The 23,147-nt window shown below is 42.0% G+C and overlaps 1 protein-coding gene across 3 annotated transcripts in view; it reads left to right on the top strand.

Moving 5' to 3' along the window:
• LONP2 (lon peptidase 2, peroxisomal) overlaps window positions 1-23,147 on the top strand; it is an 89,307-nt gene that overhangs the window by 3,851 nt on the left and 62,309 nt on the right. For 2 of the 3 annotated variants that reach the window (XM_074968649.1, XM_074968647.1), the window contains 5 exons: window positions 4,017-4,148; window positions 6,165-6,287; window positions 7,341-7,504; window positions 10,737-10,831; window positions 16,509-16,767. In XM_074968649.1, coding sequence (XP_074824750.1) covers window positions 4,026-4,148; window positions 6,165-6,287; window positions 7,341-7,504; window positions 10,737-10,831; window positions 16,509-16,767 — 764 coding nt within the window. In that variant the 5' untranslated portion in view covers window positions 4,017-4,025. Of the gene's footprint in view, window positions 1-3,140; window positions 3,193-4,016; window positions 4,149-6,164; window positions 6,288-7,340; window positions 7,505-10,736; window positions 10,832-16,508; window positions 16,768-23,147 lie in introns of those variants that run through there. The other variant, XM_074968648.1, reaches the window with a different exon arrangement.

Below are 23,147 nucleotides of genomic sequence, written 5' to 3'. Positions count from 1 at the left end.
CCAGTGGGGCTTGATTCTGGGAGTGAAGAGACAAAGTCCTTTGGTGAATCTAGCGCTTGGATCAGACATAGCTAAGGAATACTTGGACACTGCAAAAAAAGATGTTGGCTAGATTAGTGTTCAGAGGCACTAGGTTGCTGGAGGTGCTGTCTTTGGAATGGAATGGAATGTGATAATGGAGGCTCACAGCTGGTGGTATTAAAGTGTGGTTCTTTCCTGGAAAGCAATGAAAAATGGCATTGTGGGGTTCCATATTCATTGTTTTACACAGATTTCCATATCTAATTTCCTCTGAGAGTCGAGCAGGATTCTTTCCATCTCCTGCATCATTCGAGTAATAAAAGAACTCTTAGCCAAATTGCAACTGAATAGTCATGTTGTCTTCAGATTAGGCCTTGGTGAAGGCCTGATTTCCACAGGTGGCATTGACAGTATAAAGTGGGTGGTTATTTTTTAATTATTGTTTTTACGTTTGTGGGCACCATGGGAGAAGTGTTTGGTAGAAGAATTTGAATGAAGTGAGTGCTAGTGTCTTAGCAGACTCCATTTACAGAAGGAGAAAAAGTATGTTGAGTAGGTTTGTTGAAAGAAAAATAAATAAATTGGAAAAACTAAATAGAAGAAAAAGACTTAGCTTAACTTCTCCCCCAGCTTGCAACAACTTCCTATAGGTTGCACTAGGAGCACTGGGGTCTAAAGTGTTTTGCTTATCCCAGAAATGGGAGAATTGGTTTTGTTTTCTTGTCCGTGATGATTCTAGATTTTGACATCAAGTCTAGCAAACAGATACTGTGGACATTTAAAAATGTTTTATATCTGTGTGCTACAGCATGTCTTTTTGAGCCTTTCTATGAGCTCTGCTAAAAGAAAAGGATATGTTTGAGCAGGCATATTGAGCCCTGGGCATACTGAAGTCAGCAGTGACTCTCACTGCTCTATGGCAACCCCTCCAACCCCATCCTCTACAGTCTTGCCTGGCTGCCAGGGAAGTCTTCTCTTGACTAGTTCTGCTGGACTTCAGCAGCTGAAGCTTACTCCCACCAACCTACCTTTAGATACGCCAGATTCATAGAACTATTGAAAATATTTTAAGATTGACTTGTTTTTTTCCCTTGGTTTATTCCCTCATGATGTAATCCTCCTCCTCGTTTGAAAATCTAGGATGGAAACCTGGATAGAAATGACTGGAAGGTAGAGAAGGAAAGTATTGTTTTAAAAGAGGCGGGGTGTGGATCTTGGACAACATGGCTAGAAGAAGCAGACGAGCAGAAAGAAAAGAGCAGAACTAAACATGTAGTCTTTCACCCCCCAAAATTATGCAATAACAAGACACATGATATACTTCACTTGCTTGTATGTTTATCCCTTTCCTCTGTTTAATTTTTGACTGAATTTAGATTGTAAACTCTCTGAGGCGGGGACTGTGTCTTCTTTGTATTCTGTGAAGGAGCCTACTACACTTCCAGACACTGGATAAATAATAAGTCTTTGATAGTAAAGCTGTAGAATCAATTTCTGTTCTTATGCCAACCCTGTTGGTAGCATATGCATAATGTCTTGCAAAAGGTGTGGTGGTGGTGGTGATGCTGGTCATCTTGATTTCGAGGACGACATTGACAATCCTAGTTTGTACTAATGGGTCTTTGGGTGATTCCATAGATCGATTCAAGAAGAACAGAATTTACCACACTGGCCACAGTCATTTGCCTAGTTGTGGTGCATGAGTTGCATGCTGTTTTTATGCCTGGCTCTGTATTTCCAGCTGCTCAACAGAATTCTTCTCAAAGTTATGGACATGCATCCTTGTTGCATGGTACCATGCAATACGATCAATCGCCAGTTGCTCAAAGGTCGAGTCAGAAATTTTTGTTCGCACAGATTTTATTTCAGGGTGTCTTTGAAGCATTTCATCGGCCCTTCATGCTTACGATTGCCAGAGCTTAATTTGGTATACAAGAATTGTTTTGATAAATGGGTCTCAGGCATACGGACTGTGTGGCCAGTCTATCTCAAGTGGGTGCAGATCAAATGAGCCTTGATGCTGACAAAACCGGACTTCTCCAGGACTTCCATGTTGGAAACCCAGACCTGCCATTCGATGCCCAGCAGAAAGTGTAATGGAACTCTTAGTGACCACAAATAATCAGAAATTTTATTTTATATCTCATTCAAAAGATGTCACTTACCAGGAATATAGTACTCAATATTGCCAAACTGGGGTGCTGGTTCAGTTCACTCAAGAGTGCCAGTAACCAAATTGCTGAGAGTACTGCTTGCAGCACTTTTGCGTTCTTTTGTCTTCTACCAAAGTGCTGACCAGGCCTGATGCTGCTTAACTTGTGAAATTTAACAAGATCACAGCCTAGGTGCTGCGGTTAAATAATCCCAGGTGTTTCAGTAGTGCTGTGCATCGGAGCTATGTAAATCTTAAATGCACCTTAATATAATAGTTCTGACGGAACAAACTTGACTGTTGTCATGTGTCGGAGTAAGCTTTAAGTTGTTCTATTTGTAACGAGAATATTATTAAAAGTCTGGTTAAGGTACTGCCCCTTAACCATAAAAAACAAAAATAAAAATCAAACAAAAAAACAACTACATAGATATTATTTTGTCCGAGGGATGCACAAATCTGAGATGTCAGAGAAAGTATCATAACTGTTCTAATCACATTTTATGGGATCAAAAAGATCTGGTACAATGTGAATGAGAGAGTTTTTGTGCTTTCTTCCTTTCTAACACTGAATAAAAGAGGTTGAGGAAAGCACTAAGAACTATAATAATATTTAGGGTCAATAGTCAAGTTTGTTCCGTCAGAACTATTATATTAAGGTGCATTTAAGATTTACATAGCTCCGATGCACAGCACTACTAAAATGCCTGGGATTATTTAACTGCAGCACCTAGGCTGTGATCTTGTTAAATTTCACAAGTTAAGCAGCATCAGGCCTGGTCTGTCTCTGTCATAAATATAAAGGGAAGGGTAAACACCTTTAAAATCCCTCCTGGCCAGAGGAAAAACCCTTTCACCTGTAAAAGATTAAGAAGCTAGGATAACCTCGCTGGCACCTGACCAAAATGACCAATGAGGAGACAAGATACTTTCAAAGCTGGAGGGGGGGAGAAACAAAGGTTCTCTCTGTCTGTGTGTTGTTTTTGCCAGGAACAGAAATGGAATGGAGTCTTAACTTAGTAAGTAATCTAGCTAGATATGCGTTAGATTCTGTTTTGTTTAAATGGCTGATAAAATAAGCTGTGGTGAATGGAATGTATGTTCCTGTTTTTGTGTCTTTTTGTAACTTAAGGTTTTGCCTAGAGGGATTCTCTATGTTTTGAATCTGATTACCCTGTAAGGTATTTACCATCCTGATTTTACAGAGGTGATTCTTTTACTTTTCCTTCAATTAAAAGTCTTCTTTTAAGAACCTGATTGCTTTTTCATTGTTCTTAAGATCCAAGGGTTTGGGTCTGTGTTCACCTATGCAAATTGGTGAGGACTTTCATCAAGCCTTCCCCAGGAAAGGGGGTGTAGGGTTTAGGAGGATTTTTGGGGGAAAGAAGTTTCCAAGCGGGCTCTTTCCCTGTTAGACGCTTGGTGGTGGCAGCAATAAAGTCTAAGGGCAAAAGGTAAAATAGTTTGTACCTTGGGGAAGTTTTAACCTAAGCTGGTAAAAATAAGCTTAGGGGGTTTTTCATGCAGGTCCCCACATCTGCACCCTAGAGTTCAGAGTGAGGAAGGAACCTTGACAGTCTCAAACAAGCAAGCAAAGAAACTGAAGTTTTGACAGTCCTGGTAGATGGGGTTAATTTAATGCCTTTTAGTTCTTTTTGCTGACTGTTAAAAGTGCTGTTTGGTTATGCAAATAGAAATCTCTTCCTTTCAAAGATGCAATTATTTCTCAGTTTGTGGATGTTCACCTTAATAATAAAATCTGGACAACTGTTTTTTTTCACATCAAAAAGAAACACCAGGGAATACTGAAAATTATTCTCACTTTGTTGTTTCCTCCTTACAGCTGGTTGAAATGTTGGATATGTCTGTCCCTGCAGTTGCTAAGCTGAGACATCTTTTAGACAGTCTGCCTAGAGAAGCTTTACCAGATGTACTGACTTCGATCATCCGCACAACCAACCAAGAAAAGCTACAGGTACTGTATTCTTCTGCCTTAAACTTCCAGGGGAACCAAGGGTTTAGTACTTACAGTTCAATCCACTACTAGATAACTTCATAATCACTCAAACAAATGTGTTCTGTTTACTGAAGGGCTGAGTAACAAGGTTTTGCTTGTACTGCCATGGGCTGGCAGGTGCATTTCACGTGACAGTCATGATGGTAAATCAACACCATGTTGGCCTCAGGCCTAGTTTAGCTGGGTTACTGATTGTGCTGTTCCTCCTCCTATGTGAGACAGGGCAAGACTTTCTCTGCTCTCATGGCAGGCCAAATAGGAGTCCAGTTACTGATCTGAAGTGGAAGCACAGAGTGCAGCTGGTTCTTGTGCAAAGGAAAGATAGGGCAGTCCTTAGCACTGCTCCCTACAGTTGTCATTGCAAGTAGAGTCGATGGAGGGAGCCAACAGCTGTCTATTACTTGCTTCCTGGCCATCTGAATGCAGTGGGAAGCCTAGAGTAGGAGACAGCACCAAGAAGATTGTAGAAAAGGTGGCTTTTCAGAAATCCACCTGCCTGTTTCAGACTAGCAGTCATGTTACTTGTACTTCTTTGGCTTTGGTATGCCTGTAGGAGCAGTGAGAGCCTGGCCCTACCTTTCCTAGTGACCCAGCTCCAGCAGGAAGGGGAGGAGGATATTAAATGTATTTCAGGGCATTGCTGAGTGTGGGGATAGGAACTCCTAATTGGCCCATGGTTGTCTTCATTGCCACACCCCTAGCTGTTTAGTAATCTCTGCAGATTAGTAAATCTCTGCATTTTTAACCCTGCCAACGTTGCAAGTCCTGTCTTGGGGTGGCAGCAAGCCATTATAAGCTTTCATTGCCTAATAAGAGATGTGGTGCCCAAACATTCACATGATCAGTGTGAACAGACTTGGAATTCAAAATGAAAATGAAGTAATAGATGCGATTGGAAAAGAAACCAGAGGAGAGAAGGCGGGGTTTCTGAGACTGCTGGAGAAGGAAGGGATCATCTATCTCGTGGTTTTTCTCAGAAGGCTAAGTCCTTCCTCCAGGTTTAATAATTGAGAAATGACTGCTGATACTGGTTTGCTGCAGGATATGCACCTCATTAATGAGGCACATTAAAAAGAGAGGCAGGATAAGAGCAGTTTTCCTTTTCTTCCAGTTCCATAGCCATGCCAGAGTAATTAGTAGAAGTCTTTTGATGCTAGCCTTAGAATTATAGTGCCCTTTGAACCTTTTCAGTTGTGTGTTTAAAACTTGGTAACATAGGATTGTGCCCAGAAATTTCGCTGCTTTTTCTCCTGGAATTTCTTTAAAGCAGGTACCTGTCAGCAAAAGAAAATAAGGTATTAAATACACATTTATTTCAACTAGCAACACTGCCCTTGTCTCTCTTTTTGAAGGTTTCCTCTACTTTCATTGTTTATGTCTACACAGTAGCTGGGATGATGCTTTCCATCTTGGGCAGACAGACATGCATAGCTCTACTCGAGATAATGTGCTAAAAATAGCTGAGTGGCCTCAGTAGCCTGTGGGGTGGCTTCGGCTAGTCACCCGAGTATGTACACAGGGGGTTGGGCAGGATTGTTTTTGGATGGGTAACTCAAGCAGCCACCTCTGCTGTCCCTGCTGTGCTGCTATTTTTTTGCATGCTAGTTTGAGCAGAGCTATGCATGTCTGTCTGCTTGTGCTGGGAAACATACACATTATGTATTGTCTACTTTCCCTGTTCACCTCTTACACTGTGTACTTCCAGTTTCTTTTGTGGCCTTCTTAACAACAAACACAAAGCACAACCCAAACTCTGAAGTCATTTCACACATCTGAGATAGGAGCCTTATATTCTACTCTGCTGTTACTAAAAACTGCTTTCATATTTTTTTGCAAACTGTCTACTTCAGAACTCTGATAACAATGCATCATTAACCCAGAGAAAATCTGTGCGCTATCGTTACTTATAGACTATCCTCTAAATGGTACAGAGAAATACTGTTAACTGTTTTCACTCTCATTTTCTGCTGTCAGATTTTAGATGCTGTTAGCCTGGAGGAGCGATTCAAGATGACTATACCATTGCTTGTTAGACAGATTGAAGGCCTGAAGCTGCTTCAAAAAACCAGAAAACCCAAACAGGATGATGATAAAAGGGTATGGACTTTTAAACACGGCTTCTCAAGTACACTCCATGGTTTGGCAGAGAGGAATAATTTAATTAAATATAGGGTCTCATTTTCAAAAATGGCATCTAAAATGGAACCCACAATCATTCACATTTAATTTCTGTGACCATAATTTTTCATATCCAGGTAATAACCTGTATAAAACATCCAAATCCCATATTCTATACAAGATGGCTATTTATTTAGATTTTTACTAATCCATATTAAAGCACCTAAGCAAAGGCTTTAAGCACATTTGACATACATTTAAAAAAACCAAATTGGCTTAAACAACAGAATCATTTCATGACCCAATTGGCTTGTGCAAATTCTGTTTCCACTATCTAAAACTTTAAAAGTGAAAAATTGAGTACAGTTTTAAAACTCATGTTGAGGCCTCTTTCAGAATGTGACCTTAATTGTCCAACAGTATGAGAATAAAATTGTTACTTCTGAAATGGGTGTTTTATACATGAGTGAAACAAGCATTGAGACCTGTAGTTTTCCAAAACATGGTAGTCTGATCACATCTCAGCTCTATGAGCTATGATCATGTGTAGTGTATATATACAACCATGTTTAATGATGAACAATTACTTTTATGGGAATTGAGGGGGAAAAAGTAAGAGCCCTATTTACTCACTGTGAAGATTAGTCTTATTCAATTATTACTGTGTGCTATAATGCAAAGCTTTTAAAAGTATAATTAATAACACCTTCAAATTTCTTTCTTGTTTTCTAGTATCCAATAGGTATGGCTGGTTAATTAGTGTATTTTTGTAAACAGGTACCGTAAGAGAAATATGTTTCTTTACTTTAATAATCAGGAGATCATATTTAAAACAGGTTAATAAAGTCATAGATTTTTAATACTAGAAGGGACCATTATAACTATCTATCTAGTCTGACTTTCAGTGTAAAATAAGCCAAAGAACCTCACCCAATAAATTATGCATCAAGCTGCTGACTTCAGTTTAAGCCACAGCTTATTTTCCAAAAGATATTTGTGCGCCATTCTGTGCTTCTGTTTTCCACTTCTTAGGTTGTAGCTATTCGTCCTATTCGGAGGATCAATCACATTCCAGGGACTGCAGAAGATGAAGAGGAGGATGAAGATCATGATGACATTGTCATGCTAGAAAAGAAAATTAGAACATCCAGTATGCCAGAGCAAGCTCTTAAAGTTTGTGTAAAAGAAATAAAAAGGTAGGTGATAAAATCTCTGTAATATTGAGGTTTTCAAATGTTTATTAATTGACTTTAAATCTCCTATAATTGTAAGTGTTGAGGCAGGCCTTAATAATAGCTGATGCCACAAGCCTGTCCTATAATACTCATATATAATACTTTTCATCAGGAGATCTCACTGCTTTACAATGAAGGCAAGTCTCATTATCCTCCTTTTATAGTGGAGAAAAGGAGGCAAGGAGAGGTGAAGTGACTTACCCAAAGTCACCTAGCAGGCCAGTGGACAATCTGGGATTGGAATCCAGGTCTCCTGAGTCCCAGTCAAGTGCTCTATCTAGTCGGGCAGTGGTTTTCAAACTTTTTTTCTGGGGACCCAGTTGAAGAAAATTGTTGATGCCCGTGACCCAGTGGAGCTGGGGATGAGGGGTTTGGGGTGTGGGAGGGACTCTGGGGTTGGGGGGGCTCAGGGCTGGAGCAGGGGTTTGGGGTGCTGGAGGGGGTCAGGGCTCTGGGCTGGTGGTGCAAGCTCTGGGGTAGGGCTGGGGATGAGGGATTTGGGGATCAGGAAGGGGTTCCAGGTTTGGGGGGGGTCTCAGGGCTGGGGCAGGGGATTGGGGCGCGGACTTACCTCCAGCAGCTCCTGGTCAGCGATGCAGCCGGGGTGCAGAGGCAGGCTTCCTGCCTGTACTGGCACCATGGACCATGCTGCACCCCAGAAGAAGCCAGCAGGAGGTCCAGCTCCTAGGAGGGGGCACGCAAGCGGCTCCGTGCGGCTTTCGCCCACAGGCACCGCCCCCCTCAGCAAGTGCGGAGCCGGTGCTCGGGGCGGGGACAGCACATGGAGCCCCGTGGCCCCCCACTGGCTGTTTCTGGGGCGCAACGCGGTGTCGGCACAGGTAGGCACTAGCCTGCCTTAGCTGGGCAGCACCACCAACGGCACTTTTAATGTCCCAGTCAGTGGTGCTGACCAGAGCCGCTAGGGTCCCTGGTTGCTGAGCAAGGCGACCCAGTGCCTTACATGCCACAGTGCAGTACTGGGTCGTGACCTGAACTTTGAAAAACACTGTACTACGGAACACTTTTGGCTTCTGGGCATCTATTTCTCTTTATTAAAATAGGAAATTACAATCATAGAATATCAGGGTTGGAAGGGACCTCAGGAGGTCATCTAGTCCAACCCCCTGCTCAAAGCAGGACCAATCCCCAACAAAATCATCCCAGCCAGGGCTTTGTCAAGCCTGACCTTAAAAATCTCAAAGGAAGGAGATTCCACCACCTCCCTAGGTAACGCATTCCAGTGCTTCACCACCCTCCTAGTGAAAAAGTTTTTCCTAATATCTAACCTAAACCTCCCGCACTGCAACTTGAGACCATTTCTCCTTGTTCTGTCATCTGCTACCACTGAGACCAGTCTAGATCCTCTTTGGAACCCCGTTTCAGGTAGTTGAAAGCAGTTATCAAATCCCCCCTTGTTCGTCTCTTCTGGAGACTAAACAATCCCAGTTCCCTCAGCCTCCCCTCATAACTCATGTGTTCCAGTCCCCTAATCATTTTTGTTGCCCTCCGCTGGATGCTTTCCAATTTTTCCACATCCTTCTTGTAGTGTGGGGCCCAAAACCGGACACAGTACTCCAGATGAGGCCTCACCAATGTCGAATAGAGGGGAACGATCACGTCCCTCGATCTGCTCGCAATACCCCTACATATACATCCCAAAATGCCGTTAGCCTTCTTGGCAACAAGGGCACACTGACGCATATCCAGCTTCTCGTCCACTGTAACCCCTAGGTCCTTTTCTGCAGAACTGCTGCCTAGTCATTCGGTTTCTAGTCTGTAGCGGTGCATGGGATTCTTCTGTCCTAAGTGCAGAACTCTGCACTTGTCCTTGTTGAACCTCATCAGATTTCTTTTGGCCCAATCCTCCAATTTGTCTCGGGCACTCTGGATCCTATCCCTACCCTCCAGCGTATCTACCACTCCTCCCAGTTTAGTGTCCTCTGCAAACTTGCTGAGGGTGCAGTCCACGCCATCCTCCAGATCATTAATGAAGATACTGAACAAAATCGGTCCCAGGACCGACCCTTGGGGCACTCCGCTTGATACCGGCTGCCAACTAGACATGGAGCCATTGATCACTACCCATTGAGCCCAATGATCTAGCCAGCTTTCTATCCACCGTGTAGTCCATTCATCCAGCCCATACTTCTTTAACTTGCTGGCAAGAATACTGTGGGAGACCGTATCAAAAGCTTTGCTAAAGTCAAGGAATAACGCATCCACTGCTTTCCCCTCATCCACAGTGCCAGTTATCTCGTCATAGAAGGCAATTAGATTAGTCAGGCATGACTTGCCCTTGGTGAATCCATGCTGACTGTTCCTGATCACTTTCCTGTCCTCTAAGTGCTTCAGAATTGATTCCTTGAGGACCTGCTCCCAAGATTTTTCAAGGGACTGAGGTGAGGCTGACGGGCCTGTAGCTCCCTCGATCCTCCTCCTTCCCTTTTGGTGATAGTTCTACTGCCCAGTCTTGGCTCAGGGAGGTACCTGACTATTGGGCACAGATGGTGCATAAACACGAGAGACTTTTTTGACACCTTCAGCAGTATGGCACGTCTGGTTAATATTTTTTTTTCTGAGATTTCTCATCAATGTAATATAATGTAAATATGAGGGAGAGCCTCTGCTTGGGTTTGTGCTAGTTACACAAAGATGCTGTTTTTGACTCACAATAGGTCTGGGTGAATTTTTTTGGTAAATATTAAATTTGTTAGAAAATACATTTCTGGGAGCATCATAACTATTTGCAAATTCAGGTGGAATTTGACAAATAGCTTTCGCTTTAAAAAAAAATAAAAAGTTGAAATAAATAATTGTACCCATTTTGAAACAATGTTTCATTTAGAAATTTAGCTATATTCATTTAAAAACAAAAACATTGGTTTTTTTTTGTTTTGTTTTTGGTTCACTTTCTGCGAAAGTGTGTGAAATATTTCAGTTTTGGTTAGAATCGAACTGAAACGTTGTTCAGGTTTTTCCAGTTCAGACCCAAATCAGAAAACCCCCCCACAATCTTATAATTCATGCAACAGTACTCTGCTTCATTTCTTAGCATTAAGAGTTTCAGTGTAGTAAATAGGAATGCTGTGGACCTCCATGTACCAGATACAGATTTTGTGGCAGGAGGAAAAACTCTCAGCTCAAACTTACCATCTCCTTGATACACACATCTACTAAATATATGTACTTTCAGATTAAAGAAAATGCCTCCATCAATGCCAGAATATGCCTTGACCAGAAATTATTTGGAACTAATGGTGGAACTTCCATGGAACAAAAGTACAAAAGGTAAATGCATGTTAGACCTTCTTTGGTGCTGATTGTCTGTCATAGAGAAATTCCAGGAAAAGTATCTGACAATTAAATACTGTGGTACCTAACTGGGTCTGTCTTGTAAATTCTTGTTGCATGGTCTGATAGCAGAAATACCATTAATGTGCTAATTTGGTTTTTAAAATAAATTATTCTTAACCTGGTAAAACGAATCAAGTGTCTATGAAATATAAATGTAATTCACATGTACATCAGGAAAATGATGATTAGAGGATCACGGAGTGAAAGGATTTGATCTGATCGCTGCCTAATTTTTTTTTTATTGATGTCATGTATTTTGTTTTTCCTTAGATTTTTCACATTGTAAAGTCATTAAAGCATGTAGGTTAATTTTTTTAAAGTGATTATTGTTGATATTCTCTTAGAAATTTACAGCATATTCTGTTCTGCCTGTTTAATGAATTTACATTTGGCACTCACTCATTTCCCTTAAACAACCCCTCCCACCCCAAAACAGCAAAACTTTAGACCAGATGACTTCTTTATGAAGAACTGAAGCCAACGTGGTTTTGCCTTGTGTGTCTCCTTGTTGCTTTAAGCACCACTGAAGATATGCAAACAGCTGAGGAAATAGGTCTGTTATTTAAATCAGTGGTTCTCAACCAGGGATACGTAGGGGTCTTCAAGCAGGTACATCAACTCATCTAGATATTTGCCTAGTTTTACAACAGGCTACAAAAAAGCACTAGCAAAGTCAGTACAAACTAAAATTTCATACAGACAATGATTTGTTTATACTACTCTATATACTATACAGTGAAATGTAAGTACAATATTTATATTCAAACTGATTTATTTTATAATTCTATGGTAAAAATGAGAAAGTAAGTAATTTTTCAGTAATAGTGTGCTGGGACACTTTTTTTGTTTTATTTCTGATTTTGTAAGCAAGTAGTTTTTAAATGAGGTGAAACTTGGGGGTATGCAGGACAAATCAGACTCTTGAAAGGGGTACAGTAGTCTGGAATGGTTGAGAGCCACTGATTTAAATGAAGCCTGACAAGGTAGTTTCTACTGTTTTGTAACGTAATTGTGTTTCAACATTTTTGTAGGAACCTCCCAGAAGTTTGACAAAGAAATCTGTTTCCTTTCTGAATTTTTATTTAAATATTTGGTTACTGAGAGAGCTCCATGTGATGTATATCTTGTTTTCATCAGGGTTCCAATAGGAGAACAGTTGACAGTCTTACTCCAGAACATGTTCTGTATGGTATAAACAGCAGAATGTGGGTCACTCATGGCTTAGGTGAACCATGTTACAATACATGCTAATTTACATGCTGTTAAACATGGTAGCATTACTGTAGGCAGAAACTGTTGCATCAGCTGTTCATAGTTAAAACATCAGAAAATCATTCAGCTTTTTTTGCGTTGACAGTGTTACTCAAGAGATCAAAAGTTTCTAAAACCTAGACATTGCTGATGCCTGTTAAAGTGAAACAGTTAGTTTATTCTAGTAGTTTGAGACTGCAATGCAAAGGCCACGTCTACACTGTGAGCTAGGGCTATGAGTTCCCCTGATCGTGTACAGATAGTTGCATTAGCATGAGTATAGTTTAGCCGTGGTGCCACTGGCAGCAGCAGTGGAGGCATGTGCTGAGTGCAGACCTGCCTGAAACTGGTGGGTACGTACTCGGTATGGGTAAGCCATGCCTCTGCTGCCGCTATCCATACTACCGTTGCCATACTGCTGTTTATAACTGCACTAGCTCGATGAGAGAGAGTCTGAGCATGTGTACGTGAGAATGGGAATCACACCTCTAGCTCATAGTGTGGACATAGCCTTAAAAGTCAGCCTCTCAGAGTCTGTTTTGGATCAAGGCACTTTAAAATTAATAGTCTGTGTTGAGCAAATGTTATATTTTCAGTCTACATTGGGAAAAAGGGAGTGTACAGTAAATACTCTGTAAAGGTGCACAGGGGATGGATCACTCAATAAATTGTTCATTCCCTCTGAAACATCTGGCACTGACTACTGTTGGAAGACAGAATATTAGGCTAGATGGGCCATTGGTCTGACCCAGTAGGGCCTTTCTTATGTTCTGATCTTCTGAAGTCCTGAGAGTTTGCTTTGAATTGCTCAGCTGAATATAGAGTATTTTTACTAATAAATGTTTTAGTAGGTTAGAGTTCTGTGCTCCATTTGCTGATTCTACAGCAGCTTTCAGCTAATGCATTCACAAAGTTGGGCTGATGACACTGATGGGGCTAGTGCCCAGAGTGGATATTTTAGTATGACTGAGTGATATATATGTTGTTCTTTGTAGTGATTTCATCTAGTTTTTAAATACAGAGTGACTGAAAGTTAGTCAACTGAAAACTAGAAAAGGACAATTTCAGTTGCAATATAAAGAATTTTATCTTTCTAAATAAAAACTTGTGGTTCTAAAACTAAATTGAAAAAAATACTAAGCCCTGGTCTACACGGGGGGGGGATCGATCTAAGTTACGCAACTTCAGGTACGTGAATAACGTAGCTGAAGTCGACATATTTAGATCGACTTACCATGGTGTTTCCACCACGGTGAGTCGACTGCTGCCGCTTCCGCATTGACTCTGCTTACACCTCTCGCGGCGCTGGAGTATAGGAGTCGATGGGAGAGCGCTTAGGGGTTGATTTATCGCGTCTAGGCTAGACAGGATAAATCGATCCCCGCTGGATCGATCACTGCCTGTCGATCTGGTGGGTAGTGAAGACATACCCTTAGCAAGGTTCTTTCAGCTACCACGATCAACTTGCATTTACTTTGACACTATACAGCCCTACATCTCACTACATTATTGATGTTACTATACAGTACTCTGATTTTTTCATATTTAATAGTTGCGTGGGAATATAAATGTTTTCAAAGCATGCTGTGTTGTTTGAAATTTATTTACAATTTGAGCCACAGCCACATCAATTCTCCTGATGAAATGCTTAACTACATCTGTTACTTCTCTACTTTTCAAATGACACCATGCTGGAGATGGCTTGGACAAATGTGCTGGCTTTGCAATCCAGGCATGCAGTGTACTGTATGTACACATACATCCTGTGCCTATATGCACATTCACAGGAGTGTATTAGAAACCTGAGAAATACAATTATACTAGTATTTTTGCCCCTTTAGTGGCTCAATACTGTGGTGGCTTTTTAAGAAAATGTCATGTGGTTCTTAAAGGGAATGTATATGCATTTTAAATGTAAAATATTTTTCATCATAAAGGAATATGTAGTGTGTATATATAGTGTCTCAGAACTGACACATTTATTTGCCCATGGTCAAAACACTTTCTGTGGCAGAGCTGCACTTTATCAGAAGATATTCTCTCTGGCTTTTTCTCCAGTTGCTGCCTCTTTGCTTTTCATGCCAATAATAATACTTATATGGCAGCTTTTGTCCAAGGAACTCAGTGGTTTATAAATGTTAACACATTACTGTGAAATAGGCATGGGATATGTAAGGAATCTCTTCATGCACCATTCAAATGGAGCTGTCTGGAATTTGGCCAGGAAACTGGAGTAAAATCTCAACTCTTACATAAAGTGGAATTTAATGATGACAACTGGTGAGGCTCTCCAATTTATCTCTCTTAAAAGGTGGCAGCTGCAATACACCATTTTCAGCCTTTAACAATGTAGCCCATTAGCTCAGAACTGGTTTGGGCAGAGTACTGATTGTTGAATCGCTAATGCATCCTAAAACAAGTTGGTAATAATTGGAGGCATTCTGTCCAACCTGCTGAAATCTTGCTCTGCTCAAGAGAGTTTAACAGCTTATGGCCCAAGGTCACTGGAGGTAGATAGTAGAGGTGGGCTCCATGCAAAATCCTGGATTTGGTCCAAATCTCTTCACATGGGGAAAGTTAGATATGGATAAGGATGTCCTAGATCAGGCCTATGTCTAGTAGAAAGCAAGTGCTGTAAAATCTTTGACATTTATTTGTCACTTCTGGAATGGTCCCTCCTGCTTTTTCCATCTTCATTTGTTTCTGAGTGTCATAGTTTAAGGATAACTGTACTTGCATCTTCCACCTCTCCATCCTCCCCCAAATCCTTGGTCCACTCCAGTAGTTCCCAGTCAGTTCTAAGGTCTCCTGTCATCACGTGTTTCTGTTTAGGGACACTTGTCCCACTGCTGTCCCTTCTGACCTGAAGGTTTAAGGCTGCACAGCTCCCTGCCTTACACTGTGACATCACCAGCAAGTCATTCTGTCTGAAGGCCAGATCCATGCTTTGCTTTCTCTCCGAGGGCTATGAACAGTGTATTGCCAGCCGTTACAAGTTACCACACAGCACTTTCTAAGTAAGCACGTTTATTCTTAAGGTAAAAGCATTACAGGAAAAAAACATCCTACACACACCCTAAAAGCTTTCCAGAGGACTCTTCCTTCTGCCATCTTTGGTTTTATACTGCTGTTATTCCATTGACTTAATTGAAATTACTCTTAGTTTGTGTTGGCGTAAGTAAAAGCACAGTCAGGGCCTTAGAGTCATGTGGTTTATTTCTTTATTGAAAATTATTCTGGAGGTAAAACTGCCTGAATCTCATGTGGCTGAGTACAACGTGGGTGTAGATGTAAGATTATGTATATGATACTTAATTTAAAAATCAGTCATTGCCTTGGCTATCTGTTTTGATTGCATTTAGATTGAGGGATTCTGTCATTGACTCCACTTAGAGCAAGATCAGGATGTGCCTGTGTTCATATTAGAGTTTCATTGCATTTTCAAATGTTGCTGGAATTGAGTGAACGTATAAACCATCATTTGCATCTGCAATTGCCTGTATTTGTGCGTTCTGAGGGATATAACAGTTTATAAGTGTGTAGTTTAGATTCACACACTTGAGTCAGATTTACTATTGAGGGTAGTGTATTTGCCAATGCATATGTTATGCCCCTGAATAACAATTTGGCACTTTAGGTAAAATAAGTAAGGCTTCTATTCCAAAGCTTAAACTCATGTCTCATATTATAGAGTTTTGGCTGGAGGTATATTCAAAAGATTTGTGCATTGATGTCCGAGTCTAGATAGTTATGTGCTGAAAGAAATCTCATATATGTTTTTCTTTCTTTCCCTGGGTTGTGAACCTTTTGAGACCACCCAGAATAATCTGTTTGGGAGACGCTGCCCATGACCTTTCTGCTGAGATTGCCAACAAGACCGTAATAATGATTTTTTTTGATGTGTGATAACCAAGTCCCTACAGTTGGACAGAGACCAACTCATTTTATATGGGTCACCAAACTGGTCTCATATAACTGTTGCTACCAAGCTGGGTCAGATTTCGAACCCATGACCTAGAGGTGAAAGCTCCATATTGCAGTACCAGGATCTATCTAGCTTCCTTTTTAACACATTTCTTTACAAAAGGAAAGGGGGAGATTGTATTGATTTTTAACACTGTCATGGTGTAAATTGGTTAGTCTCTAAGGTGCCACAAGTACTTCTTTTCTTTATGGTGTTTTTGGTGAATCTTAATTCTTCAAGGCAGGAAAAACTGTAATTTTGCTGTTCTCAGAAAAGAGTCTGAAATGTGGTCATTTATAATAGTAAACAAATTTTATCCATTGCATTTCAGAAACAATGCTTTAATCTTTAAACGGAAATTATGCTGATCTTATTTTGGTGCTTGATACTTGATAGATCGTCTGGATATTCGTGCAGCTAGAATTCTTCTGGACAATGACCATTATGCCATGGAGAAGTTAAAGAAGAGAGTTTTGGAGTATTTAGCTGTCAGACAACTTAAAAACAACCTAAAGGGACCCATCCTTTGTTTTGTGGGTCCCCCTGGAGTCGGTAAAACTAGCGTGGGAAGATCTGTTGCGAAAACCCTGGGCCGAGAGTTCCATAGGATTGCCTTAGGAGGAGTATGTGATCAGTCTGACATTCGAGGTCACAGGTAATTTTATCTTTGTTTCATACTGGTAATTCCCCCCCCGCCCACTGTTAGCTACTAGTGGTGATTTTCCCTTCATTTTCTCACTGATGTTCTTTTTATTAAGAGAGGGTTTAACATGGTTGTGGCACCCACTCAACAGGATGGAAATTAAACAATAATTGAGGACATTCACTGTTAAGACTGACTGGGCTTGTCATCTATACCTGCTCCTGTTGTCCTTTGTTATTAGGGCTCATATAGTATGTAACATCATGGATAGATCTGGAACTCTCAAAATTTAAGAATAGTGGATAGAGTTCGTGATTGTCTGGGATCAACATATGTCAGAAACAGTACTGGAAAAAAAGACAGTTCTGATATAATGATCTCAAGGGTGTAGTGGCTTCGGAGCATTCCTAAGGAGTGAAAATACAAAATTAGCGATAAATCAGATTATCAGCAAAGGTTATTCCTTAATCTGTGAGAGTGTTACACTGCTATACCAGAATGCGTTGTCGTCATAAGGGTGGCAGTTTGTGGGGGCGGTCATCCGGATTATTATAAGAGGGAATTAAAAAGGAAAAGGGGGCGGGAGACATAATACTGTTTCATTGTTCAGTTCAACCCTCTTTCATCTCCCATCTCTGTGCATGCTGGAACTGAATTGCAGTAGACAAACTCCTGCACAGGCATAACAGTTCTTACCGGGTGGCTCTGATTTGCCCTACTAAAAGGACCACAAAGATTGTATTAAACAAAATGCCAAATGAATACCATGTGATTTACTTCATAAACATTTTTATTCTTTGGTTAGATGCAGATGTGTACTCCACTGAGGTGTGTGCATGCCCAGCATGCCAGAGACTTTTGCCTAGAAGTATCTGTAGGGGGTGGCACTTGTGCCTCATAGCTGTGTCCCCTCCCCAGGCTATGTGAAGCGGCACTGTCCAACCTCCCCTCAGTTCGTTCTCACCGCCCGCGACTGGAGTTGGAGCTGTGTGGTTGTAGTCTCACCACCGCACATTTCGTCTTAGCCTAGCTTATTGTACGTATTCAGTGTTGATACGTAATGTTCCCCGGTGACGCTCTCATCAGGGTTTAAACACTGTCCTTCAGGTGGAGGGGTGATCCCCAACAGTGACCCCCTCACGCATGCTTGCTTTGTCTTGGCAAAGCCTACACTTTACAGAGCGCTATTCAATTTGTAAATTGTTTAAGCGGCAGACTCAGGAGCATGGGAAGAGAGTGTTCTCTGGGTCGTCTTCGCAATGTGGAGCCTAAGTTCCCTCTAAGCTGCGGAGCCGTACAGCAGCCTAGTAAGCACTGCACAGGCGCTCAGGGCTGCAGTGGGGAGAGATGCCTTTCCTCCAGCTCCGGACCTGCTGTGGCCGGGGGAGAGGTGCCCCTCCCTCGGCCCAGCCCCAGCCCAGACCTGCTGCGGCCGGGGGAGAGGTGCCCCTCCCTCGGCCCAGCCCCAGCCCAGACCTGCTGCGGCTGGGGGAGAGGCGTCTCTCTCTCGTGGCCCCAAACCAACCCAGTCCCTGCCCGGACCTGCTGTGGCAGAGGTGCCCCTCCCTCAGCCCCAACCCAGCCCCAGCCTGGACCTGCTGCAACCGGGGGAGAGGCGCCTATACCGCAGCCTCAGCCCCAGACCTGCCGGGGGTAGAGGTCCCTCTGCCGCAGCCCCAGCCCTGCTGCAGGAGGGGGAAAGGCGCATTTCCCCCCCAGCCCAGGTGCTGCTGCGGGGAGAGAGAGCTAGGGGCAGTCCTCTCTCCCCGCCATAGCCCCTGGGCACCCGAAACCCCTCATCCCTGACCCCACCACAGAACCTCACCCCCAGCCTGAGCCCTCGGCCCCACTCCCACCACATGAAAGATGTTGTGTGCATCAGTATGGAGGTGATGTGTGTCACATCCTCTCCATGTTGGTTCACATAACAAAATTCATTCTGTACATGCATGGGAAAAATTAGAGGGAACACTGTGGGCATCCCTGCGATTGACCTGTTTGCAACGAAGGAAAACAGAAAGTGTCGCCTATTGTGCTACTGGGGGTGGGACCCTCAGTCTGGTCTCCCTCTCCGACGCTTTCCATTGCAGATGTCCCCTGGGTTTTCTGTACATGTCCCTCCATTCCGATCATTCTGCGGGTCATCCTCAAGCTCAAGGCGGATTGGGCCAAGATCATCCTCATTGCTCCAGCATGGGCAAGTCAGGGCTGGTTCTTGGACTTCCGTGCTCTGTCAGCTCAGCCTCCCATACCGCTTCCTCTCCATCCTGACCTGCTCTCACAGGACCACAGCCGCGCTCTCCATCCTGCAGTCAGCTCCCTGCACTTCACGGCATGGCTGCTGCTTGGCTACATGAAGAGGAAGAGCACTGCTCAGAGTCCATCCAATAAGTCCATCTCAATAGTCGGAAGTCCTTCACTAGGATGGCCTGCTTAGTGAAATGGAAGAGATTCTCTGTGTGGTCCTTGGCCAACAGACCAATCGACAGAGGCTTCCATCCAGGACATCTTGGAGTACCTGTTGCATCTTCAGAAGTTGGGCCTTATGCTCAGTACTCTGAGAGTGCATTTGGCAACAATATCAGCGTTGCATCCCCCGATTTCAAGGGAAATCCTTTTTTTTCCAGTGCCATGGTGATGAGATTTCTGAAGGGGCTCCTCCACTTATATCCTCTGGTCCGAGAACCGGTTCCCCTGTGGAACCTAAACATGGTTTTGGCAGTTCTGATGGGCCCGCCAATTGAGCCCCCTGCATCCTGATAGCCATCACTTTGGAAGAAGAGTGTGAGAGTTGCAGGCCGTAATGGCTGAGTTGCCTTACCTTCAGTTTTCCAAGGACAAGGAAATGCTGTGACCACACCCAAAATTTTTATCCAAGGTGGTCTCTTGGTTTCATCTAAATCAGGTGGTATATTTACGTATTTTTTTCCCCTAAGCCACACTCCTCTCTGGAAGAACAGCACCTTCATAGTCTGGATGTCAAGTGATATCTAGCCTTTTATCTAGACAGGGCTAAACGGTTTTGTGCTTCGCCTTGCCTGTTCATGTCATATGTGGACCCCATGAAGGGGCAAGCAGGCTGTGCATAGACTGCTTCTAGATGAATAATGAGAGCTTCGGCTATGCCTCCTCAGCGGGTACAGGCTCACTCCACGAGAGCACAAGCAACGTCAATAGTGTTCCTCAGTGAAATTTCTATACTTATTTTCAGGACAGTCACGTAGTTGTCCGTACATACATTTATGGACCACTTTGCTATTACTGCAGACACAGGCCCTGGAAGGGGGTTCTGTAATCCTTATTTCAGTAGACTGTGAGCCCCGCCTCTGGATTGGGGTACTGCTCATGCGTCATGTACGTGGAATATATGTCTGCATCTACTCGAAGAAGAAGAAGAAGAAGAAGAAGAAGAAATGGTTACTTATTGTAACTGTTGTTCTTTGAGATGTGATGCAGACGTGTATTCCACAACGTACCCTCCATCCCCTCTGTATCGGAGTCTCCTCTCATGGGCTTTTGGAACTAAAGGCACTGCCTCTTATAGTCAGGGGAGGGGCCACAGCCATGAGGTGCGAACACCACCTGTACTGCTAGGCAAAAGTCTTCAGCTTTGGCGCGTTGGATGCGCACACATCCAAATGGATTATGTGTCTGAATCACATCTTGAAGAACCACAGTTACAGTAAGGAACCGTTTCTTACACAAACATAAAAAGGCACACACATTGTCCAATGAAGTTGATGCTGAAGACCTGATGGAAGGACTGGAATTGGGTTACTGCAGCTATGTTGCAACGATGGTGAGGGCATTGAAAATACCTTATTGGCAGTATCCTCATACTCATGAGTGTTCTACTCTTCCTTTTCAAAAGACAACATTTTATTCAGGGATGCATTTGAGCTTAACATATCCAAAAACTTTTTCCACGCTTTTTTGGGAGGAGCAAGAGTTCTTTCCATCTTCTTAACTTTTGACAGTATTAATTTTTTCTTTGGTTTAGAAGCATAGCCTGTCTTCATTATTTTAATCCTTTCGCTTGTTTCTGATGAAACGTGAAAAAACATCCTGGAATGGTATTTCCTGGTGAAAATGTACATAGCGTCTAGAAATTCAGAAGAGAATATATTTAAAGGGCAGTGTGGTGTGTGTTTTAATCTGTGGACAACTTTCTGTTGGAGATGACTAATAACTGCGGCAGTTTTCCCGGCTGTTTGTGCAATAATTGCTGGGAAGCAAACTGAGTTCTATTTCTTTTTAGAAAGCATGTCACTAAAATGGTCTGACACTTACGCTGTTTGCCGACATCATTTGCATGACCTTTAAAGATGAACACAACTACTCTGTTCATTATATACATCTTTGGAGCAGAACATTAAATAGGAAATATACAAGTCTCCATAGGAGTTAATTGGCAAGTAACAATTATGTACATGTTTCCAAGAGTGTGTATTTGAGTTTCTGACTTTAAAGGGGCTCTTTTAAACCTTCTCTTGGAGAAGGAGCCACAATTGGATCCAGAAGTCAGTGAAAAGAGGGATCTGTGGATGTTTCATACACACAGATGCAGTTTTTTAGGTTGCAACAGACGAGTGTTTTCTGTGACAGTTTGGTAAAATCTGACCTTTTTAGCATCTGTCTATATTGCAAAATCTCTCGGGCGTTAATGGAAGATGGAGAAAACTTGTCCCTTTACATCAATACAAAGCTCTGCAATAGTTTGCATTTAATAATTCAAGTATTTCTAGTGATGTGAACATTAAAACATTACCCGTTAACATACACAATTTAAACTGTGTCGTGTTGCTATTCAAACTGGAACCACTAGAGGGTGTCAAACATTTCTTAAAGAAGCATGCATCTATGCTAATGAACATGCTTTTCAACAGAGAATAGGTGGTAGGACTTTTATCTGCCTGCTGGGTTTCCAGATGAGTGCTCTGCTTACATAATTATCTAAAGTGAAGACATTAGTAACTTCCTTTAGTTACCAGTAGTTCTTCATAGTTTTACCAGTTTTATTTTAGACTTCCCATCTCATCCATTTTAAAACATGAATACTAATGTTGTACAATAATGGCATGTAACACAATTTTAAGCTAAAATGTTCGGGTCATCAGCATTTTTATAAAGGCTTTGTTAAAATACTATCCTTGGAAATGCATGTTTTGAAATATTTATATCTGCACAGAAAATTGCCTAACTAGAAACATTTTTTTAAATTGATTGATTGAAAACTCTTTGGCTACCAGTGTATTGCATCAGAAAAAAGAGCAAGTTATCTTTGAGATATTAGCAAAAGATTCAGATAATTCTTCAGTGAACAAGGAAATACAGAACTTAAGGACCAAATATATTCTGTTATGCCAGTTAAACTCCAATGTAAGTTGCGCTCACTTAGTCAGTAGCCAGATTTATCCCTCCCTTCTTAACTCTTCTGACTACTCTTGCAGTATTGTGTAATGTTAGGATCAGGATGTGCTGGAATGCTTGTACACAACAGGATGAATTAAGACTGAAATGTTTGTAATTTTGCCTTTGAATTTTCATGGCTTTTATTGAGTCTTACTATAGTTGTTCTGTGTTTCAGTGTAGAGTTTGCATCTATTAAAAATTTGTTTTTCTGCATGCACAGATTGTTTCTACAAAGTTCTTTATGGTTCCACAATAGAAGCTTCACAAGTGAATCCATGCATCTGTGTGATGCCTTCAGTGGGCCTGTGCGCCAGTAAAGGGCTGAGTCCGTAAGGATCCAGTTTAAAGAACTGGGGACTGTCAAGGTTCCTTCCCCACTCTGAACTCTAGGGTACAGATGTGGGGACCTGCATGAAAACCTCCTCAGCTTACTTTTACCAGCTTAGGTTAAAACTTCCCCAAGCTACAAATTATTTTACCCTTTGCCCTTGGACTTCCACTGCCACCACCAAACGTTTATCTGGGTTTATTTTTATTAGGAAAGCGTTGTTTGGGAATGTCTTTCCCCCCAAAATCATCCCAACCCTTGAACCCCACTTCTGGGAGAAGGTTTGGTAAAAATCTCACCAATTTGCATAGGTGAACACAGACCCAAACCCTTGGATCTTAAGAACAATGAAAAAGCATTCAGTTTCTGAAAAGAAGGGTTTTAATAGAAGTAAAAAGAATCACCTCTGTAAAATCAGGATGGTAAATACCTTACAGGGTAATTAGATTCAAAACATAGAGAATCCCTCTAGGCAAAACCTTAAGTTACAAAAAGACACAAAAACAGGAACATACATTCCATTCACCACAGCTTATTTTATCAGCCATTTAAACAAAACAGAATCTAACGCATATCTAGCTAGATTACTTACTAAGTTAAGACTCCATTCCATTTCTGTTCCTGGCAAAAACAACACACAGACAGAGAGAAC

The sequence above is a fragment of the Natator depressus genome, chromosome 12 (assembly GCF_965152275.1).
Source record: "Natator depressus isolate rNatDep1 chromosome 12, rNatDep2.hap1, whole genome shotgun sequence".
Classification (NCBI taxonomy): domain Eukaryota; kingdom Metazoa; phylum Chordata; order Testudines; family Cheloniidae; genus Natator; species Natator depressus.
The sequence above is the reverse complement of the archived record's forward strand: the minus strand, read 5'-3'. Positions and strand labels throughout refer to the sequence as shown.